Here is a 25,352-nt window from a genome sequence, read left to right on the forward strand (position 1 = left end):
TTTATTGGTCACTTATTTTCATGTTCTGGATCATTCTCTGACTTTTGTTCTTACCAGTCTTCCATGTTAGCAAACTTGCTAAGTAGATCATTTTTAAAGTCATTAAATGCATATCACAGTGGATCCCTCTTTCCCATTTAAGACAATTTTTTAATTCCCAATTTTTTTTTTTAATTTCTTTTGCACCTAACCAGTTCTTTGTTATGAAGTTTACCCATTTGAGACATTTTTTTTAGTTACCTAGTTTCTATGCAGCATCTAATGAAAACTTGTTAATTGTGTATGAATGAATGGCAGATAAATATTTTTGTTCAAGGATTATGTCACTCTCCTCTATCCATACAAAGGTTTTTAACAGTTGGCTGATGCAAAGATGAGTTTGGGAAAGAAAGAAAATTCAATTTCCCTTGTGGGGAATCTAGCCCATGTCCTCTCACTTTGCACTAGACTACAAAGGCAACAATTATCTCAATCTTTCCTTGAAGCTCGTGTGCACTGAATGGGACTGTACACGGACGATAAAACCTAACTCAGGCCAAAGCTCACAATTGCTGACACTGCCACCAAATGGCAACTTATCCAAGGATGATGCCATTCTCTACTATCCATACAAAGGTTTTTAACAGTTGGCTGATGTGAAGAGTTTAGGAAAGGGAATTAAATCTAGTTTTTTCCTAAACTCAAACTTTGCATCAGTCAGCTATTAAAAACCTTTGTAAAATGTTTCTTACCTCAACTTTTGAAAGAAAGATATCCTTATTTATATGAAATCACAAGTTTTATCTCAAAATACTCTCCATTAAAAACATGCCTCATCACATCTAGCTGTGTGCTTTGGTATCTACATTTTCATTGTTGAAGGTATGAATATAATCTTATTATTCCAGCATTAGAAATTTTCTTGTCTGTCTCTATTTTATACCTCTCGGCAACGGGATAAGTCCGGTGGCAGAGACCCTGGCGTTCATTCAGTGTCTGTCTCTATTTAGAACAATTTCAGTTCTAGCAATATGCATATTTTGGTGATGGAGTTGTCAGAATGTGTTAACAGCAATAACTTGTGGAGTCAGGATTACTTACTGACAAAAAAATTTTATCAGTTGGGATGAGAAAAATAGGGAGTTGATGAAAATCTGCATCTCTAAGTCAAGTGTGAATATTTAAAAAGTTAAACATACCCTGTTACAACTCTCAAGAGCATAATTTCATAGATTGAGCCCATCCTCTCAAATCATTTAGACTTATCAAAAGTGAAAATGAAATCAAGAAGGCAGTCATGAGGATGGACAGAATATGAGGTAGAGAAGTGTGGGAAAAAACACACACGAGATGAGTAGACAACAGTTTACATTTGAGCTAGTATCACTCTTAAAACTTTGATATTTCTCAGGAAGTCACGAAAATATTTAAAAAAAAAATTGAAGATGTGAAAGAAATTAGCAGTTATTTTATAAGTCCAGCTCAGTGTTCCTCACCCTTTTTGCACCTGCGGGCTGGAGGAAGTAATTTGCAGTATTGCGCTGACAGTGAAGGCAAATAAAAACCAATATAGGGACTATTTTAAATGTAAAACTATGGTAGCAACTGAATTGGGCTAAATGTTTCGTGGACAACCATTTTTTATTCCTTTGTGACACCATGATTAACCTTCCTCCTCCCCCACGTTTTCCCATTGAAAGATAGTTATTCAAATATTGTCTGAAGTAAAATATGAATTTAATCATTCTTTAATTTATGAAAATAATAAAAAATAAACACATAATTCAATACAGTAAAAAAAATATAAATTTAAACTTTGAGATTTCCATTATCGTGAAAAATCTGATGTCTTATGTTGGATGATAAGCTACCTCCAAGTAACTTTTTAATTCATGATGTGGCACCTCTTGCGGGCAAATGAAGTAACATGTCAGTTGGCTTAAACACAACACAATATTTCACATAATCCATAATAGTCTGTACTACATTTATAATATGTATACACGTAAAAAAAAATTTTTGAGATGAAATATTCCACGAAAAAAAAAGACATTTCTGCGCTAAAGTAGTTGAAATTCAACAATTTGATGTGAAAACAGTGTCTTATAATTTTAGGGAGGGTAGGGAAAAAAGTGGCCAAGAGGAGTCTGGTTGTGCGTAAATGCTTCCAAATTCCTCTTGTGCGCAAAGGGACCCAATCCTCAATGTGACCCCCCCCCCCCCCCCCACTTATAAGGCTCTCAGTTACATGAATTTCACATTTATGAGGTGCTTGCCTTTAGTCGTGGTCCATCCCTATACCATTAAAATGTTTCATTTATGCGATGCACAATTTCAATTATTTAACATTTTCGCTTTGACTTGAACTTAGATTCTTTGGACATTTCCAAATATCAAATCTGCAGTTTCGCAGATTGTGAAAATGTGTCACTGAACTATTTTTTCATGCATATTGTCAATGTAAAAACCATAAACTTTAGATTGACAGGTACAAAGATATGCATTGAGTCAGTTATGGACATTTGAAAGTGAACACTTGCATGAGAATTTGTTTCACTTTTCTGAGAAATCAGCAGATGCAACAAGTTTCATATAAACATTTAAATTGTTTGAAATGTGACCACAATCCCTTTTAGAATTTTTATCCCTAATGCCCACAGCAATGTTCTCACAGGGTAAGTTACTTGGGATGCTGCAAGCCTATTAATAGGAAACTTAAAATATTGGTTAAATAACCTTTTCCTGGGTTGGCAAATTTTAGGAACAAAAAACACATAAAATTATCTGCTTTTGAAGTGGTGAAATCATGTTTGCCCCGAGGGGCAAAATGACAAACATACTAGTTATAGCCCTGACTGGTTGTGTCAATCTTAAGAGGGAGTAAGTCTCAATATATATACAGTATCTGCTTTGATTAGATATAGAAACCAATCAACAAATCAAATCACGATGACCTTGAATATGGTTAAAATTATGTTTATCCTATCAAATTGAAATATATAACATACAAATACTTTAGATTGAAACAACAGTAATGTTATATCAGAATACAATTCCCGCCCAAACACTTCTTTTATCAGCAGGTCATTATGCAGTATCTGATAATTCTAAAAAAAAGTGCCCTCAGGGCTCAACTAGATGCTTTGTCAGCCAGGGCAAGCACTCGTTTTGGCACCCCATACAATGTAGATAGTGGAGTTAGAGGGTGAATTTATTGCACCCTCTACGTTGGGGTACCACACCTGCCTGTCACCCCCCCCCCCCCAGTTGCGGCCCTGGGTGTCTTCATCGCACATGCTGAAAGGAGGGAGGAAAGAAATGCAAGGGAGAAAATAGTACAGTAGACACAAGGGAGTAGCTCTTTTGTCCTTACCTACTCTTTCTGATCTCCCTTGTGCGTGTTCCCTTATATAGCGCAGTATAATAGAAAGATGCATTATATGTGGGGGGGGGATCAATAGACACATGAGTGTATAAAAAGAATAGGGGGCTGTTCAAGTATTACGTCATCATCGATGGGGAGGGGGTTTCCGATTTGCTGACTTTTGATGACAGGGGGGGGGTTAAAAAATTTGCTTACGTAATACTTGAACGGCCCCTAGGGTAGGAAAAAAAACTCGTGCTCATTGGGTTACATCTCATAATCATGGGGCACTCTTCTATGCACCTGAGGTGCACGAGTGGACTCATGCATTAAGATGGGCCTGTGCTTGGAGGATGTCCCGCATTCACAGAAACAGAAAAAAATTCGATGATGAAACAAGATGGCTGTGAATAATTAAGTAGTGTTCCTTTATAATAATTAAGTCCCCTACATCACGGTTATTTTTGAAAAAAGCTCTGGTTGTTTGATAACTGAGCACTAATTGTGTTAGATTTCATCAGTGTTCTTCAACCTTTCTTTACTTACGACTGATGAGATCAAGTGAATAATTTCACGGGCTAGAATGAGAATGGGAGAAATAATTTGCAAACCAGCGGGAAAAAAAAATTATGGGAGAAAATTTTTTTACTTATATTTTATCATGTGGAAACATCGTTGATCTGGGACCCCTGTTGCCACTTATCAAATAAAAACAAACAGGGTTCTGACAATCCCGATTATTAGGGAGGAAAATCGTGGTCAGGGATCAGACAAGAAAGTCTGGGAAATTTCTAAATACCAGAATATATATTTCCTTCAAGAGATTGTAAAAAAACTGGACGGAAAAGAAAAGGATTTTCCACACACACAACTTTTATTTATTCAGTTCAATTTTTCCTATCATGTCCTTCCTACTGAGCGATATCCCTCTATTCTTACAGCTATTCTTTTATAGCTGTTTTTTGATCCACTCTTGCTTGCTTTCTTTCGTACATTTAAAAAAAAAAATCAGGACACCAGACTTTTAAATGTCGGAGCGTGTTGTAGAAAAAGCGAGGTTTATCCAGGACCACTGAATACACAATACATTAATATCAAGTAATATAAAATAAGCAAGTTTTTTTAATGAAAGTACAGTTGTTAGCTATGAAAAGTGTTGGAAGAGAATAAATCAACTTTGCCCAAGAATATTAAGAAGTCACCAACGAATAAGGCATATATCAAAACTACACAATCAAAAAAAAAAAAAATACACAAACTCCTGATGCATTTCGACACAGAATGGGGAAAACAATATTTAACTACTTATCAAAGTGACTGAGGATACCACTTGGAATGAATACTAAATCTTAACTCTCGGTTGCTCAGTGGAAAAAATTACATCTGTTCACTCCAAACGTTGTGGTCAGAATGAAGCTGTAATCCTGCTGCGTGGAACATTAATGCAACATCCTGATTGGATGCTTACAAAATGGAGCTACCTGATTGGTCTATTAAAATTTTCTTGGAATTCCAGCTTTAAATAAATCTAATAAGCCATGGCATTTTGTGTGTGCGATGGCTTCCCGAACCCTCGCTTCTTGAAATTTGAATCTATGGCCCTCTTGCTGACAGGAGCACCGATGGTTGATTTTTCACACTCCTGATTCTTAACACAGCGAGCGTGCTCATTTAATCTTGCGTTTATGGGTCTCCTTGTGTCTGTCCTATATAACCAAGAGGGCAATCACCATATGGAATGTAATAATTGCCCCATTGTTTATTCTGTGGTACAGCATCTTTAGAGGGCATGGAAACCAAAGTTTTTAGTAGGCACTACGGTTGTTAAGTTAAACTTTTGAGAATCAATTTGATTTTGAGTGAGACTATTGGACCGTAACATACAACTATACTTTCTTTGAGTGGCCTCTGTGATGTTTTTTAAAATGGTTCCTCTTGCTAGTTTCAGGAATTTTCCACTCATTTTGTCAAAGATCTTAGTGTTGAACCCCTGTCTTTAGCAATTGCTCTGATGGTTTCAAGTTCATGGTCTAATGTGGTCCGATCTGAGCAGATGTTAAATGCTCTTGCTACACAGTGCGAAACGCTGAGAGTTTCTGTTGCATGGGATGACAAGATCTAAAATGAGGTGGTGGTGAGAACAAGAGAGGCTTACAATAGACAGGTTTGAAAATGCAATTTCTGTTTAGTTAGAAAGATAGATTCATTATTATCTATTATATTATCACATTTCGAGTTCGGCTGTGAATTGAACATGAGCGTCTATATCATTCCAGGGTTCCCAGTGACCTGGAAAGTCAGGGAATCGGAAAACGGTCAGGGAAAATCTGAAGGAGAAAAAAATCAAAGAGGATAAATCTACATTCAAAAGTACTTTGTTTTTCCATGGAAGATTATTTTTCAGATCCCCAGGGAGAGAAAAAATCCTCATCAGCATTTTCCTCCAGATCCCCTACTGAGAGAAATGTTTTATCAGTGGAAGGGTGGGATTTTACATACTGGAAAACAATGTTGGCTAAGAAACAATCTTCCCTCTGAGTAAATGGATGAAGGGCTCTAAAGAGGAGAGACTCTGCTTTCCATTGTTGAAAATAAAGCCAAAATACCAGCTCTTAACTTCTTTTCTATCTCTTCTGAAAAACACATTTTATCCTCTCGCTTTTTTTTTCCTGCCTGTGGGTACATAACCTTTATATGTTGAAGAATGATTTGAATTCAATTATCTCTGTGTGAGATTTCCAAGGAAACTGGTTTTATGTGCAAGATCATATACACAATTTGATTTTGTAAGGAGTGATAGTGATAGGAACCGAGAGACACCCAGGCTCTGTCACACTCAGTGATATAAGCACATTGTCCCTGGGGACTCGGGTGCCTCCGGGGAAACCTAACCATTTATTGATCTTGAGAAAGATATATTACATACATAGGCAGGTGCCGTTACGCACCTCGCCAGTAAACAAGTATAAAATTTGTAATCGAAAAATGGTGATTCATGTAAATAAATCATAATTGTAAATCACAGGTTATAAATCACAAAATCATCGTCATAATCTGGAATAGTTCTTGATAAAATTGATCTGCTTCTCTTCAGGGATTTTCATTGGATCAGTAACTATCACATCAATGAAAGCTGTCAATCTGCTGCTGGGTAGATCTAATCGCTGCACAGTGTAGTTTGATTTGGTCCAAAGACATTCGTCAGTAATTGCTGCCTGTATCCAGCTTTTCGATAAGCCAGCGTGGATCAAACTATTCTCGACTACTCAGGCTCCTCTTCTTCTTCCTCTTCTCTAAACAGATGTACGAGATCGCTGTCTGGGTGTAGTTGACGTCGTAGTCTAGTGGATCTCCTAACTGGCATAGGTGGCTCTCTATCTGGTTCTGGCTCCGGGACTGTAGTTCCGATATCCTCAGGGTGCTGTTCTAGAAAGCGAACCAGTTTACGTATTTTCCTTTTCGAATCTTCCCGCTTCAGGATGCACTCAAGCTAAGGTATTCTGCCGCCTGGCAGTCGAGTGGTTAGGAAACTAGCTTCTCACTGTGCAGGTCTGGGTTCGAATCCCGGTTCGGGCATGGATGTTTACTAACACTAACAAATTCCCTGGACGGATCATGCTGATCCCTTGGGAATGGGTGAGGATCACATTTAAAAAAAAAAATAATTTTCAGCTGAAGGGGTGGTGGTGGCAAAATATTAGCATTCTGTTTGTAATGTGCTTTTCAATGGTATATTACCGAAAAATGATATACAGTCCCCCCCCCCCCATATTCACTGTTTTTTTCTCCTTCATTGGATTTTTTTGGCAACATTCAGCAATCGTCATTCATGTGTTTTGTTCGCAAAATTTGAATTGTGCGTGTTCAGGGCGGCGCCTTTATCTAATGCTCTGAAAAGACAAAAAAAGTGAAAACTTTACAAGAAAAATTGGATATATTGGCTAAGCTTACCGAAAGTAAGTCAATTGCTGCTGTGGCTCGCTATTACGAAATCAAGGAATCTATGGTGAGATATATCAAGAAAAAGGAATCTGAAATTCGATCAGCTGTGGCTGTAGCTGCATCTGTGGCAGCGAAAACTTTGCATCGCCTACGGAATCCATGTGTTTTTCATACTGAAAATGCAGGGGTATTTTGTGGGTACAAGACTGCTACAGTGAAGGTAGTCCGATTGATTGTAATATTACAATTGGAAAAGGCGGAAAGATTAATTTACTTTTCTGTAAAGGGAAGGGCTAGTGAAAGGTCTATTTCATCAGAATTTTGTGCAAGTGAAAGTTGATTTCATAGGTTTAAGAAACGATTTGGATTACACAATGTAAAAATCACTGGCGAACCCGCTGCCCACCCGGAAGCCATTAGAAAATTTTAAAAGACCCTGCAGAAAATTAATATATTGCTGAAGAGAAGGGATATTCACCTCAGCAGGTGTTTAATGCTGAGGAAACCACTATTTTGGAAGAAAAGTGAGCCCCTAGTTTTAAGGCAAGTTAAGGTAGACTTACTATGTTGTTTGTGGCAATAAGTATGAGTACATGGTAAAGCCCACCGTCGTTTTCAAATCTAAAAATCCGCAAGCATTGAAGGGAAAGGATAAGTCAAAGCTCCTGCACAGTATTTTGGATGAACAATAGAAAAACTTGGGCTACAAAAACACCTTTCCTGGATTGGTTTAAATCAGTGTTTCCCAATTGCCCCGTGGTGGGCGATGGAATGGTCCAGGAGGGCAATAGAAGCTACGGATTTAACATTGGATCCTATGGGTTTACTTGAGTTGGGAGGCGATGAGAGAAAAAAAATTCTGGAGAAGGAGCGATGGAATGAAAAGTTTGGGAAACTATGGTTTAAATGTTTTGTTCCAAAAGTCAGGAAGTACCTTGAGAGTGAAGACAAATCATTCAAAGTTCTTTTTGATACTGGATAAAACTGAAGAGATTATAAAAGACATTGTCACTTTAGCGAAACAGGTTTGTGGAGAAGGGTTCAATGATATGGATATAGAAGAGAAATCGAACAGCTAATTAATAGCAATTCAAAGATATTCACCGAGGAGCGATTAATGTAGTTGACTTTTCCTGATACTGAAGTGGTACCAGACAAAGAAGATCTAAATAAAGAAGTAGAAGACAAGTTCACTATGAGTAACATAGCAAGAGTGCTTCGCAACTTCAAATCAGTAATAGATTATTTTCATGATACAGATCCCTCTGTGGTATGTTCTTCACATGTAGGAAGATTGGTAGAGGAAGTCTTATCAACATACTTGATGATATGAAGAAAAAACATCAAACAGAAATCACAATGTTCTTTCAGAAAACATCACCAATAATCAATCTCACTGCGCCCTCTTTTACATTCCCTTATACTTTTGCATCACCCTTCTCTTCTCATGATGCCCAATAGAAGAGATAAACAAAAAAACTATAGTTTCAGTTATTCGCAGATTTCCAGTATTTTCCCCACCCCAGAACATAACCCCCACGAATACGGGGGGCCGACAACAATTTAGTGATATTAGATGGTTTAGAATTATATATGTGCATGACAGTGTACATGCTTTTGGCAGGGCCGTCTTTAGAGCATCATGGGGCCCCCGGGCCAAGTGGTTTTTCTGAGGCCCTACCTAGATATTTCTTGAAAATTTCAACCAGATCTCATTTTTGTGAGGTCCCCGGGCTGTGACCGGGTGGGCCCATGCCTTAAGATGGCACTGGCTTTTGGCCAAGGAAATTTTTGAATTTGGTCAGGGAAATGATGAAGCAGATTTTGCTGGGAACCCTGTGCATTCATAATTTCAAATCAAATTCATTCATTTCCAACATACAGAGATTTAGATTAGTGTTTTAAAACATATTTATCATCCAGAGGCTGTGATGCCTGTACGTATGATTGAAAATTTACATGATAATTAATAAATAAAAGATACAAAAAACATATAACATGAACTGAAACATTAAGAAAAACCACATATAAACGAGACAAAATGAGTAGCAATTGTGCCAAGTCATCTTGGGAACCATCCCAAAAAGCACAAAAATATCATCCACATATCTTTTATAAAATGAAAAAGACACAACATTCAATAGCTTCCGTTCAAATTCATCCACATATATATACATATCACACAAAATTGGAGAGATGGGATTTCCCATTTCTAGGCCATCTGTATGGGTGTAAAACTTATCATAGAAAATGAAGCTGTTTGTGAGACATATGTGACATTGCATATATCCCCTACTTCAGGCTGTGAGAAATTCCGTGTTTTAAGTAGCCTTTCTAGACATTGAATATTACCAGTTATGGGAATGTTAGTGAATATTGAGACTATACGTCAAAAAATACCATGTTAAGCTATTTGGGTTCAACTGTACGTATGATATGAGAAAAGCTTGACGAATTTCTGTTATTATTTGATTTAGTGAGTGGAGAGAGAATCAGAACATGGAATTTAGCAAGATTGTATGAAGCTTTACCAATGTACTACTACTAAACCTATATACCTCATATATATTCCTCTGCAGAATTTCTGACGAATCGGTACATATCCGAACGTGTTGTGTGAGTGTGTGCATATGCATGCCCTAACCCATAGTTTCCCAAACTTTTTGTTCCATCGCCCCCTTCTTCAGATAAATTTTTCCCTCATCACCCCCCAACTCAAGCGAACCCATAGGATCCTATGTTATACCAGTAGCTTCTATTGCCCCCTTAGCCCTTTCCATCGCCCACCAGGGGGCGATATTGCCCACTTCGGGAAACATTGCCCTAACCTATGTATGTTGCCCGACATTTGCTTGTTTTATGCACTTTGCTAGTGCTGCCATCTGTGTTACATATTTTGAGGTAAAGATTTGAAAATATTGAATTTTCAAGTTATGTCAGTATCATGTAAAACTGCCTGCTCTCTGTGGGGAGACCTTTTTAATGTTAGAGACGAGATTGTATGTACTGGACGGAGAGATAACATTACATAAGTTTGTGAACTTCGGGTTAGCCATAGGTACGTGATGAAATGGCTTTTGTTGGAATTATGCTCTTTCTTGTATGCTCAGGAAGGGAGACACTTGCTTTTACCACTTCTAATTTTCTCAAGTGGGTGATTCTACAGAGGCACATGCATTTGAGCCTTCAAAATATATCAGTAATAACAATAAATCAACACCACCGATGGCAAAGCCTTGGCTTATATTCATTACAGGAATTCTAAGAAAATTCTAATAGACTAATCGGGTAACTCCATTTCGCAAGCATGCAATCAGGACAATGCATTAGTCTTACACGCTGGAAACCAGCTTCATTCTGACCACCACATTTGAAGTGAACAGATGTATTTTTTCTGCTGAGCATCCGAGAGTTAAGATTTGGTATCCTTTCCAAATGGTATCCTCGGTCAATGTGATAAGTGATTAAATACAGTTTTTTCCCCTCTGAAGACGACACCCATTCTGTGTCAAAATGCATTAGGAGTTTGTGTATTTGCCTTATTCGTTGGTGACTCTTTAATATAAAAAGTGTTTATTACATAGGATGGACGAGAAGTTCTGGATACAATAACAAATCAATCAATTGAAGTAAAAGGTACAGTGCGCACTAAAATACTTGTCATGGCTTAGAGTTTTTTTCTTTAGTAATTTTTAAAAAAAACCCCGAAAAATTTGACATAACGTAAAATGTGACACAAATAATACATAATTAATGTTTTGATGACAATTTTCGTTACGTAAAGCTATCACATTTCAATATGAGAGTGCCCTTTCTAGCTCAGGCTACATCTAAACGAGTGAAAGAGTACTCACGTTGAAATCTGATAGTTTTATGTAACACACAGTCATAAACATTAACTATGCATTATTTGTGTTGCATTTTGTGTGTTATGTCAAGTTTTTCGTTTTACAGTGCCACCCGAGATTGAAATTTTAACTCTTTCTTTTTTTTAATTTATCAAAAAAATGAAAAAACTGTCAGCCGTGATAAGTATTTTAGCAAGAACTGCAACTAATTATGTCAATTGGTTGATTTGATATTTTCAAAAAATGTGTTCACAACTTCTCGTACATCAAATTGTACCCTGTACATCAAATAAGAAAAGCTTTTAACATGGGTTGAATTGAACATTGAGGTATTAACTGCATTAATTTTATTTTGGTTGGCAAGAGGTACGAGCCATACAGCATATCTACGTTTATGCAAAATAACACAACGATCGATGTTCAATCGCTTGTATAAAACTCGTTAAAGATAAAAATAACCACCTTGTATTATTACAATTTCTTTAAGTGTCCTTTGTAAGTGATGTTCGTTATAATTGGTTCCGTTATAACGTGTGGTTTCTGCTGTTATTATAATACTGTCAAGTTTCTACGTATTACTTGTGTTGTGTCTTAATATTTGTTGGGACACATACAAATACAAGGCCACAACAGGCAAATTGCCCAACGAGGCGGCTGAAAAAAAGATGCCCATAACAAATATGGATGTTACAGATTTCAAAAATACAGAAACCCAATTAAAAATGTAATTACAAACAATATATATACATAATGAAATATAATACAATGTCCATAAAAATACCTTTGTCTTATTCTAAGCACGGATAGCTTTTCGATTTACTCTAATATGTTTATCCTATTTCTTTTTAAACGTTTCAATTGTGTTACAATTTACTACCTCCGGGGTTAAGCTATTCCATTTATTAACAACCCTACGACACCATAACCTTGCATTATCCCTTACCAATCGATACTGGTGTCGCCTTGTAAAAGCAGTCGATTGACTGTGTACTAAAAGTTCATGGTCCATCCTATCCATCCCATTGAAAATTTTGAACACTTCGATCATATCACCCGACACCAGCATTCATCCAGTGTAAACATATTCAAAGAATAAAGTCTCTCTTCATAACTCAAGCCCCATGTGCCAATAAGGACACGCGTAGCCCACATTAGAGTTTAAATTTTATAACTTTTTTATAGTTATAAAATTTTAACTTTAGGTTTATTTAGAAAATAATTTATTTAATTTCCTCTGTGATCGACACTTATGATTCTCTCACAAAACCTTTTTCAGGGTGCAGTGATGCGGCGGCCCTGAAAAAGGTTTTTTGAAGAGATTCTTTGTTAAACTGCTCTGGAGGCGCTGCAGATAAGCGTGATTAGAGAAAGGGGTGACACAAGTGGCAAAAGTTTGAGAACCCCTGGGTTATTGAGTTTATTTTGGTGACGTTTGAATTTTCTGCAATTTGTTTTTTGGTGGCCATCTTTAATTTCTATGATGGAGAAGATGCTTAGGACAGGGCTTGTTACTCACATTTTTCAAGTATGAGCGAATGATATTTTGCGGATGAAAAATAGCTTCCCTTCAGTTGGCAGCCTAAAAAATCTGCTCCTTCAGTTGGCATCATCTGCTGCCACGTGGTTCAAAGGTCTGATCCTGGCGCAATGATTTTTTTTTTTTAATTTTCAGTTGTGAAGGGCTAAAAACTTGGCGGCAACCCCCACTTAGGGAATTCTAGCTTGTGATTTATTTATATCACACATATTTGTTATGAGAAACATTTTTGCAATGAAATACATTTTAAACCACTGACACTTGCAGTAATACTTAATTTTTCAGTGATCGGAGCGATAATTGACGACTCGGCTGACTACTGGCATTGGCGATGTCTGGCGAAGCTGCCTTCAGGGTTACTTTTGAGGATTACTATATTCTGAAACTTAAAATGAGAATGCATGTAAGCTCACCCTGCTCAACGAGACTTACACATGTTCACAACATGGATGCAAAAGAATTCAGGCAATAATCAAACAATAATTATTTTCTAACCAAAACTATTTTTTCACAGTTTATACGTGAATATGCAATGTATTTTTTTATTTCAGGTAGAATTACCAGATTTTGGAACTTAGAAATGAAGACGTATGTGCACATGACCTTTGCAATATCACACAATATATGTTTACAAGTATATTACAAATATATGTTTATTGCAAGAGGTACAAGTCATGCAGTATATCCACGTTTATGCAAAATAACACAACGATCGATGTTTAATCGCTTATATAAAACTCGTTAAGGATAAAAATAACCACCTTGTATTATTACAATTACTTTAAATGTCCTTTGTAAGCGATGTTCGTTATAATTGGTTCCGTTGTAACGTTGTGTGTGTGTGTGGTTTCTGCTGTTATTATAATACTGTTAAGTTTCTACGTATTACTTGTGTTGTGTCTCAATATTTGTTTGGACACACAGTTTGTGTGTCACACATTTGTTTGTTTTTACAATAGATGGTACCACTATCCCTACAAAAAAAGGGGGAAGAGAACAACAATTATTTTGAAACTTCTAAAAATTGGGTTTTTTTTTCTTTAGATTTTTTGTGAAACAAAAATCTGAAATTTTTCTTGGACCAAAATACACGATTCTATTAGAAATAGTGATGAAACCACAATGAAGTTAAATGAACGATTTTCATTTTATTTACAATATGAATGGTGACATTTTTTTTTCATAACATGATTCCATATGACACAGTTGAATAAAAAACTGAAAATTTGTTATAAAGTTCTTGCTGAATGTTCAATTCTCCATTCCTTTTGTGAGTGAATTTTCTAAAACTATGGTAAAGTCAGACAAACTTTCAAGTATTTCAACAAGGAATGAAACTAGTTGAGGATTCCTAAAAAAAGATTGTTCTTCATACATGGTCGAAGTAACAGGTGTAGAAGCAATATGATGTATCATCCGATGGAGCAAGTGATCCCTAGAAGAAATAAAGTATAATCAGTTCAAAGCAGACTTCACATATCATTTGTTTTTTAATTACATACAAAGTCAACTAGAAATTGCGGCTGGTTTTTTAATATAAGAGAGAGATAGATTCAGTGTCACATTATTTTTACCCCTACATAACTCAGCAGGGGCTCCTAGGCTGAGATCATTGGTGGACCCCACTGGCCAGACTTTCCATGAGATGAGCCCCCCCCCCCCTAGTGAATTTATAGTGTGAAAAGACAAAAAATGATAAGAATTGGCTGGAGACCTGTCAATTTTATCCTCGTGGAGACCATGCATTTAGTGATAATGTTTTAATGGGCTCAACATGATGTTGAATGAACTCAAATTTCACTGACACGTTAAGATCTGGAAATAACTTTTAAAACAATTGTCTGTTCATGTGAAGAAATTGTAAATGTAGAGGTACACTAATCATCTGGGTTTTTGAAGGACTCGACCTATGAGCATTTTTATGAGGGTTCTCAAAAATCTGTTTTATTTTTTATCTGCTAATCCTTCAGTGAATCATCATTGAACACATCAGTATATTTCAATTATAAAGTGTGATGAGTTTTGAACTAAATTGGAATAAATTAGGAATATATAAACTATATAATTAACTAGGAATATATTTCACAGTAACATGATTTTGCAAAGTTGATTTTAAAATCTTGAAACATTCAGCCTGGCAGTGCAGTGGTTAGGGAGCTAGCTTCTGACTATGCAGGGTTCGAATCCCGGTTTGGGCATGGATGTCTACTAACACACTAACAAATTCCCTAGACCGATCGTAAAGATCTCTTGGGAATACCTGATCACGTTATCATTACCTTCTATGAACCTGAAAATAAAAGATACGACAGGATTAAAATAAAATTATGAAAATCTGAACATTTTTGGGATGTAGATAAGACTAATGTGGATGAACACATCAAACAACTTTCAACAAAAACGGCTGCAGACAATCCATCAGAATTATAATCCAAGAAAATCAATCTAATGAGACTAGAAATGTTGTATTTGGTAGGAATATTCAGAATTTCCTGGCTTGTTGGCAAAGTTTTCATAGAGAGGCGAAGAATGCATTTATTCATCATCTTGTATTTCATTACATTGCAAGTGGAGGACTGAGATGTCAGTCCAACCTCGTCTAAATGGAACTTGTTTTCAGCTGCAGAACGTGGAATTTTGTCACATTTTGTGAAAACAGTGGAAAAGAAATGGTGTTTGAATCTCTTTTTCTTACCTTCCTTTGTCCAATTTAAGTTGGTGAAAAAATCTATGTGTGATATTATAACATATAAAAGATAATGTAATATATCCATAGACTCCCCCCCCCTCCCGCAGAATGGTCCTTATATAATCCTGTTTATAGTACAGTGAAACCTCTCTTTTGCAGACACCAGCGGGACAAAAAAAATTGACCATAAAAGAGGGGGGGGGGGTAACCGTTAATCAGGGGTTAAAAATGCATACTTTTATTATACAAAGGGAAATTATTATTTGGCCGTAAAAGAGGGGTGACCGTTAAGAGGGATTTCACTGTATATACATGTGTACTTATCTTTTTACATGCCTTCCAGGATCAGTCCATGTGTTTATAATCATGTGGCTGTACTAGACAAGGACCCTTTCGCTGGGGGTCGATGGATATGTTACAATAAGCGTTTTTCTCTCTTCTAGGTTTATATAAAAATTATAGCCCAGAATTGGCCAGTTCACCAACTGACCCAGCCAATGTCCAAAATTTCAGACATATTTGATACCCTATTAAATAGATATCAATATTCCAATTCCTTTGACAATTAGGGTTGCTATAGATAACAATAATTATATCACGAAAAATATGCCAACTAGGTGATGACCCCGAATCATGCTTTTTCTTTGGCCAGAGATCCCCTGCCATTTCACGAGCATTACTGGCCAAAGCCTAGAATTCGAACATTGACTGTAACATATAAATAAATAATAATAAATACAATGAGTGATGTACAGGGTATGGCATATAATGTATGTAGGAATTTGCCTTGAAGTGGTGGGAAACTCAGAGGGGTTATATTAGGCATCAAAAAGGAACAAAAATTGCCTCAGAATATGGCATCGCAAACCTTGTTCAAGTCTGTGAAAATATTTTTTTTCACACTGAACACAACTCAGGTCTATCACCATGGGCAATTTACTACAGAGTGAGTTGTGTGTGTGTGTGTGTGTGTGTGTGTACTTAACAGTCTGAGTGCGTATCCAGTGTTGTATCTGATTTTTCAGTACTGCCATTTATATTTCAAAAGTGAAGTGTAATGGTAATGATTGAATATTTTTACCGTTTTCAGACTTGCTGCTCTCTGTGGCAAGACTCTTTAAGATGAGTTCAGCTCGCATCCATGCCTCGAAGTTAGGAACCACAGAAAAACCAACTTCAGCCAACCACCACTGTGGCAATGGTGGGGGTTTGAACCTGAACCTCATTATGCGAGTTTATCACTATGATCACCTGACCACCACAGTGGCCCGGTGAAAATCACAAAAATACTTAGGAAGGGTATGACATCGAGTGGAACAAAAAGGAATAAGAGAAATTATTACAGGAGTTGTTCAAAGTTGTGATCATGAAGGTCATTGCACAGCTAACAGCAATGGACTAATGATTTTCGGACATGTGATCAGCATGCTCAGGGTGCGCTGGCAGTCTGCCGTCTATTTTTGCGATTTTCACTGCTAAACATGGTTTCCAATACCATGTTCTAAGCCACAATTTTTGTTTCTTTTGAAGCCTAATATCACCCCTCTGAGTTTGTTGCCACTTCAAATCAACATCCTGTATATACACAGTAGGGTGACCCTTATTTTTCAACTTTTTAACACTAGAAAGACAGATCGGGGACTATACTTAGAAAGATAGGAAGAGGTCTGTGTGACCCCATTGCTTTTTCCGGAAATTTTTAAACATTTTAATATTTTATAGCACAGCAAAATATTTTTATGACCGAATAGAATACCACAAAGAAGTTGTGGGTAAAACCATTGACCAGTTAATATATTTTATCATTATTTAATTTTAAAGTATTCTGTTGTGTGTGCATGGAAATGACCTTTCTTGATGAGCGTCAGTGTGGAGGAAATTCGAGAGAGGGAGACGGGGATCTGTATTTCCTACATTCTCAATAAAATTTCATTGTTACATCGCTTCTAGATTGTGAATATGATCAACGAATGTGTGTTCTTTCCAAACGGTTTCAACCAAGCTAGTTTATTTAGATTCGAAAAAAAAAAAATCACATAATTCCAGTGATGTAATTCAGTATCTGTAAGTAATGAGTTTCTTGAAAAATATTTTGGAATCCTTGATGACATATTGACGTGGAAGGATCCCACTATATTTCTTACACTTTCATCTGCTGCAGTTTTTTCGCTACCGATAAATGGGATAATATTGAGATCACTGATATTTACGGAAATCAGTTGACATTTTGGTGTTGTACTAGATTTTCACTGATGGTGTCTCAATGTGGTTTGTATTATTTGTTTCTAGTAGCATTTCATTTTGCATTAGCTGAGTCATTTTTTGTGGCATAATTTCACAGACACAAGGTCACACAGAAAGTCAGTCTTTCTCTTTCTAGTGTTACAAGTTTAGCTCCCACCCCTACCCACTATCTTGTTTCAGTCAACAACAAAAAAAAACAATTTGTGCTAAATTTTAGCTCAATTGGACAACTGATAGGCAACCCTCAAATGCCTTCAAGTTGGAACATAGTAAGCAATGTTAATTATGCCCAATAATCATTTTGATCAAATGCCCAATAAGGAACAATTGATTCCATTCAAAAGCGGTATACTCTTCCTTATCAAGACAATTTTTCTTTTTAGAGAAATTTATGAAGACGCATCCAAGCAACCCCAGTAATTGTTTAAAAACATTCTGAATCCAATTTCCCCAAAAAAATTAGTCCCAATTCGAAAAATACCTGAAATAATATGAAAAATTTGAGAAATATATATATTTTTTTAATAATGCACACAAATTTTATAATAGAAACACTTTCCTATTTACAGCAATAGTTTTTATAAAATCATAATATGAACATTGAACATAATTTTTTCCTAAAAGAGTATAAGGAGGCTATAATAGTCGGGTATTTTTGACTGTCTCCGACAATGATTTGTTTCACAGAACGTTGTAGGAGACGGTAAGATTGTGTATTAGATTAATGTATAGCTGAGTGTTAAGTTTTATTTTCTCATTCTTCAGAAGAGACCCCCCCCCCCCAATCTTTATTTTAGTCAAGATAAATTCAGCTCACTTTATGTGATTTGATCTTACATAACTATTTTGTGGAACCAATTAATAATATGAAGTGAAATCGGAAAACTACAGAAAACCAACAGCAGTTGTTTTAAAGATTGCATTGCATTTGCATTATTACAAGCTATATTTTGCTAACATTTACTAACCTTGCAGCAAAACAGACAAGCAACTGAAATTTTCCATCTTTTCCAACTGAGCAACTCGAATTGTCTATTTTCTCCACTAATGCGCAAAATGATCTCATCACTTCCATGTGATCATGTGACTCGCTGATGACTAACAAGCTTGCTGTAGGTTTTTCTTTGAAAAGTAAGCTCTCAAAATGTGTCTTCACTTTCACTATATAGGAAGAATTTGCATTTAAAAAAATAGAGTAAATAAAATAAAGTTCTGTTTTATTTGCTTAATGCACCTGAAAATTATATGTTACAGTAAATGGATGATTATCCATAATTGCCAGTTATTATGCATGATCACCAATTGTCTCTGTAATTTTGATAAATTTTCCTACTTTTATTTTTTTATTTTACCGGAACATAATTCCTGAATGAAGTTAGTATGATAAATGTGGAAAAAATCATGCGACAATACCACTTACCAGTAAATGGATGATTATCCATAATTGCCAGTTATTATGCATGATCACCAATTGTCTCTGTAATTTTGATAAATTTTCCTACTTTTATTTTTTTATTTTACCGGAACATAATTCCTGAATGAAGTTAGTATGATAAATGTGGAAAAAATCATGCGACAATACCACTTACCAGTATCTCTTGTACGTGATGGGTGCCCTACACATATTTTTCTATAAAAATTAAATTATGAAATTAAGTTTTATGAAGATAAAAACGTATAAATTATCATCAGTCTTGTCTTTGTAATGTTAACTTTCTTCACATTTATCAACATTTTCAAATACAATCACCATCACCGGTTGAATCCATGATCCTAGACTTAAATTCGAACAGTCTCCAGTAAATTCATTGATGATTTATCATATCTACCAAGCTGTTGATTACACATAATCACTGGTAAATGTTATAAATTTGCAAAATTTATCAAACTTACCGAAATGGTCAGTGATTATGCATAATAACCAGATTTATCAAATTTATTGTAACATATATATTTAATGAAAAAATGCATTAATCTTTTTTTCTTTCATTCTTTCTATGATCTCACAGCTAAACACCTCTATCTGCAATGTTTCATTGTAATGCAGGTCCTAGGGCTAAAAGGAAATGTGGCTATCAAATGTAAGCTTTTGGGAAAATAAATAGCATTAGGGAAAAACTGCTTAAAACAGTTTTTGTTTCACAATTTTTTTCCTGCAAAATAACTGTTCAATGTACTCACCAAAAAAATCCCATAGAAAAAGATGCCGAAAGAAACGAGAAGCTTTGAATCCAAATAGAAATGCCTGCTCCAAACAATACACTAATCCCAATTCTCCGCACAACAAAACTGTCACACTTCCACGCTAGAAAATTTTAAATAATCAATTATTATGATATATTTTTATAGAATTCAAGGCATTTGAAAGATAATATCAGTTGAAGGGTTTGGCTGAATGTCATTTGGTCTATGTCATTTCTTTTAAACTTTAGAGGAGACACAATAAAAGTGATCACTGAATTAGGGAATTTCTTTTGCCTGCAAGTAATGTAGACTGTTATTTCGTCAAACTCCTATGGCAAGGGTTGACAGGTTTTTGGCGCATGACAGTTTCTGATGGTTTAAACCATAGTTTCCCAGCCTTTTTTGTCCCATCATCAAGGGACCTTCTTCAGAAATTTTTTTCTCTCATTACCCCACCAACGCAATCTAACCCATAAAATCCTATGTTGTACACGTAGCTTCTACCACCCCCCCTGGAATAATCCATCACCCCCCAGGAGGCGTTAATGCCCATGTTGGGAATCACTGGCTTAAACTATGGTTTAAACTGTCACGTCAAAAACCTAAAATATATTGCTCTTAAATATAAAAATTCCCATTGGAAATACACATTGATTGATTGTAATGTTTAAAGTGACTAATATAACTAAAATAATTTTCCACTCGCTGCAGAACTATTTTGGACAATATATAATATATACTTTCTCTAGTGAAAAATACAAAATTTTAATAGAGCATAGCATAAAAGCTGAAGAATGATTTGATATTCTTCAATTCAAGATGATTCTTGACCTTCCAAAATTTCTTCAACTGCTTACATGCATATGAACATGTATATACATATAAACAGCTGCACTGTTGATTTCTATTATTATTAAATTATCTAGATAATACTTAATTATCTAGGCAATTTACTAAAAATAATACCCTTAATGTGAATACCATTAGAATATACCTAGCAATCAAAACTCTAAATTTTAGGACTAAAAATGCCCATGAATTTGGCAGTGCTGACTTGCATATGATGCTTAAGAAACTCCTGTAACTTATTCTTAGTACAAAAGTAAGAATGAATGACTAAGTTTGACCATGATATGGTATATTTACTAGCGCAAATAATGTAATGGTTTTCCAATTGAAGCTGTATCTAAACATGCAGAACAATGTTTTGGGCATCGAGTCCTGTTAGCAATGATTGAAAATACTCTTTAAAACTCCCCAAATTTATACGACTTAAGATAAAACATTTTTAGGTGAGAATAAATGAGTTAGATTGGTGTATTAACAGATGCTGCACAAGAATTTTCAACATGGAATAAAATTTTGGGCAGATCAGAAAATTTAAAGTATCAAAATAATATTCTGATATGATTAATTTATATATTTTATACTCTGTAATTATATAACTCGAAATATAAAACACTTTAATCCACATCAAAGCAATTTTTTGTTTTATAACATATCAGGTTGAAAAACTATTTGACAACACTGACAATAAATTTTTGACTGTTTTAATGCAGAGTTAGTTTCTGAGGCCAAAAACCTAACACTGAACCCCTATCCACTTATGAACATGTATTTTGAATAAATAGCTCTATTTCGCTCAGTAAATTGAACACTGGTTTGGATGAAATGAACCATAAAATTATATATTATCTGTTCTAGACTCTTTTTCTAAATCAAAAAATTTAAAATTGTAAATTATATAATGATTTGTTTTAATTAATGTAATAAATTAGTGTTTAAAAATAAAGCATTGTAATGTGCAAAAAAAGTAAGTTTTTCATCACATTATATATCTATTGTGTTCAAAACAGTAGCCAAAAGCATTCATTTAGGTTTTTGATGGTTTATAACAGTTTTGATGCTTATCATGTCAAAAACCCAACCCTGCCTATGTGTGAAGGTAACAATGTACTCAATGGCGACATAGACATTGTTCTAATTATATAAGTCGTGATTGCAGCTGTGTAAAGTGGCGTAGCAACAACATATGCTGGTTTCTGCAGGAACTTAATTGAGGAATATGTGACGGAAGCTGTATGGAATGTTATTCAGTCAAAAAACTGATTTTTAAAGAAATTTAGCATAGACAGTCATTTAGCCGATGTGTGTTTTGCCCCTACTCATACTCCATTAAAAGGATCAGATTTATCTTATGTCAGTGTTTTTCAACCAGAGGTCAACAGACTCCTAGAAGTGGGTGGGGGCCTGTGGGATCATTTTCATTTACTACCATTGCATGAATGACACATTTAGTGCTGGGAGATTGTAATTTATTACTTCAATTTTTTATGATATGCAAATTATTGAAATTACATTTTGTCGGGGGGGGGGGGGGTGTTGGCTCAAAATTGAACTTCACTACAATTTCACAGAGCATTGACTTTCACTACAGGGGTCAGCGACATCAAAAATGCTATGAAACACTGTCTTAAAAGGTTCTTGAAGCAATGATGTTATTATTTTTAATTTAAGTTTAACTTCTTCATGGTCATTATTACAGCCAGAGGTTTAAGTACTTAAAAACAGACAGACAAAACTAAGACAGATTTCCCACTAACGAGCACTGGTCCCCAATTGACGAATACTGGACCAGCACATATAATAAAAAAATATAAGGATAATAATACTAAAAACAAAGAATCCTAATAATCCTAGAGTTACCTCTTTCTCAGGCTTATAATAGTATTTTACAATGTTGTTCACAGCATCTCCAAGCAGTTGCTGGATTTCAGGAATTTTCAGCTCTGGAATAGTAAGAAAACATGAAGGGTTTTTATCCCAGTATAAATAAGATGACTGACTGGATTAGAATTTCTTTGTTTTTTTCTTAGATGCCTACACAAGGAGCTCTTAATACTTTGAGTTTTTTAGTCATACATTTTGGAAGACATGCAATTAATTACATCAAGTTTCCTTCACAAAAGTATTTCAGTGCAATAGCACATTTTTCCCATCAAACAATACTGGTATAATATCAATGAAAAAAGTTATATAAAAATAGTTTTAAAAAACCTTTAGATGTTACATCGCTCTTCACAAATGTACCACTAAAAGATGCTGTATACGAACGATGAACGCGCCATTACATACGGAGAACGCAAAGGTTTCAATTAACGAAAAAACGTTTATTAATGAGATGAAGCAAAGGTAAGACTGAATCAAGCCAATACAAAAATGACATCTGCCTCAAAAGGCGGGAAAATAATATAGATAATAATTTTGTAAGCGGTGCCATCTAGTGGCGATACAGAGAAAAATAATAATATGAAATACTACAGCTGCATACACAAACATACTCCCACCCTATCAAGAATATATGCATGGTGTCATATTATTCTTGATACATATCTTAGCAATTGATTAACAGAAAAATTAACACTTTCTTTTAAAAATATACCTAGCACTTCAAATGGCGATTACTTGAGCATAACATTTCTACTTAGATGAATTTTATGGCATTATCAATATAAATATGTTTAGTAGCATCTGCATGTGAACAAAATCGTTGAAGGGCTGCAAAAAATGTACTGGGCGTAAGATCGATAAACTTCGATATGAACAGCTTCCGGGCAAAACACAGAAACAGCGATATATTCCTGTCAAAAGCGATACGTGACCTCTGTGTTGTTTTATGTTGACAGCCCTGGAAATTCAACTCCACAAACTGAAAGAGAACGATTCAAAGAGTAATATGGCAAACGTCCTCCCACCCGTAAGATACCATCACCACAACCTTTAACGGATGCATTTTCATAAGAGACATCCCAAGAAATATGTTCAATTGGCTCCAATGAATTAGAACGCCACTTTATCAAATGAAAGTCATGTTCTTTAAAAACACCGATAAGCTGCGGCTGCGAAGAAATGTTTATAGTGCTTGTCAAATCATCCAACCGGATACTATATCCTCCACATATGTGTCGTTCTTAATGGTGTCAGCAACAGCTGATAAGCTCTCCTCACAGTTCAAGGCCACCTTATGCAATAATCTAGTAGTGGGGACGGGGGCGATGATGTTCCGTAAGTTACTGTGCACAGTTGATAATTGTCTTGAAAATGCCTCTCACAAAATTTCTTTTCAGGGGAGAGACAGTTTTCATGGGACACTGTAGGAATCTCTTCGGAACCATGAAGTGTTTCATCGATATCCAATTCAGAATGAAGACATATCAAATTAGCATTAGACTGACAGTTATTATTAGCTCCATTATATTTTGAAGGAATCTTTCCTGACAGAACCCAACCAAACAATGTATTATGGGCAATGAGTGCACTATCGTAATCCCGTATTTGCCCTGGGCGTATCAATGAGAAAAAATGCTCAGCTCCAATAATAATGGCAATATTTTTACACTTATCAAAGTAAACATCAGCTAATTTAAGTGAATCAGCATAAGAATTCAGTTCATTCGAACGGACAAACTCAGTAGGCAATGGAGCTGTTAACTTTCCCAAAATATACGAATTAATGTCAATATAATGATTATCATCATAGGTAGAATACAATTTTAAGTTCACTAACACTCTAGTGGTGCCAGCATCCACAGCGGCCACTACTTTCACAGTAAAGCGGGCATTTTTGCGGGGAATGCTCAATGCTTCGACACATGCCTCACTAATAAAGGAACACTGAGAGCCAGTGTTGAGAAGTGCACGGATAACGTGTTGATTACCTGATGTATCCAAGACGCACACTTGAGCCGTGGGTAATAGCGTACAGAAAGAAACATTAGCGGAAATATTTGATTGCAAATTTCGATTCTGCGGGGGGCCTAAACTGTAATGTTACACAACGACCTAAGATATTTTCCATGAATTTTTTAGAGAAGCAATCGAGATTCAAAAGCACAAGAACTGCTTCAACAGAAAGGAAGAGAGGATGGAGATCAACAGTGCTTGGTTTGCTGTCTTAAAAATGATGAAATTGATACCCACACATATTGATGTCCAGAGCCCTTAAGAACAACTTCGGCCAATGTGGGAAATCTTGCTCAACGGACCAATCCTGATGAAGAAGTATGATTCAAGCAGAGACAAGGTATAAGTAGTAGTCTTTTTCCCTCGGTTACGTAAGATTTTATTTCTTGAAAATGTTCACTACTCATCTGAACGAAACATTGAAAGAAAAAAACTTTACATCACGTTGGCCAAAAAAAACCAAAAACTTTGAATTTTTACTTTAAAAAAAAAAAGATAACATCTTTATATTATTGCCCAAAATAATGACATTATTTGCCACTATCTCCTGTCTCTACAACTACACTAGAAAGGCTTAAGCAGTCATTTTGACTGCAAAACTACTTTGAAATGCAAATACCATCTAAAATAGCTTGAAAATAGTCATCTTGTTGAAGCACTTTTGAATTCCAAAAACATTCTAGGTATCTTAATTAAGTGGTTGAACTAATTTTCTACCCAGAATGATGAAGCAGTTATTTTAACTACTATAGAGATTATAAGTGAATATGATTACAAAACATCCTGAAATAGGAGCGACTACATGTAAACAAAAATATTGTA

General features: G+C 35.5%; 1 protein-coding gene across 2 annotated transcripts in view; it reads right to left on the reverse strand.

Moving 5' to 3' along the window:
* Window positions 1-13,798: 13,798 nt before the first annotated feature.
* pns (DENN domain containing pinstripe) overlaps window positions 13,799-25,352 on the reverse strand; it is an 83,169-nt gene continuing 71,615 nt past the window's right edge. For both annotated transcript variants that reach the window (XM_089244359.1, XM_089244358.1), the window contains 4 exons: window positions 22,494-22,576; window positions 19,785-19,908; window positions 18,572-18,764; window positions 13,799-14,105 (listed from right to left, as the gene is read on the reverse strand). In XM_089244359.1, the coding sequence (XP_089100485.1) occupies window positions 13,922-14,105; window positions 18,572-18,764; window positions 19,785-19,908; window positions 22,494-22,576 (584 nt within the window). In that variant the 3' untranslated portion in view covers window positions 13,799-13,921. The remainder of the gene's footprint in view (window positions 14,106-18,571; window positions 18,765-19,784; window positions 19,909-22,493; window positions 22,577-25,352) is intronic.

This window comes from Pholcus phalangioides, unplaced genomic scaffold (genome assembly GCF_987345545.1).
Source record: "Pholcus phalangioides strain wild (caught in Gottingen) unplaced genomic scaffold, Ppha-v1.0 ptg000015l_1, whole genome shotgun sequence".
NCBI lineage: Eukaryota > Metazoa > Arthropoda > Arachnida > Araneae > Pholcidae > Pholcus > Pholcus phalangioides.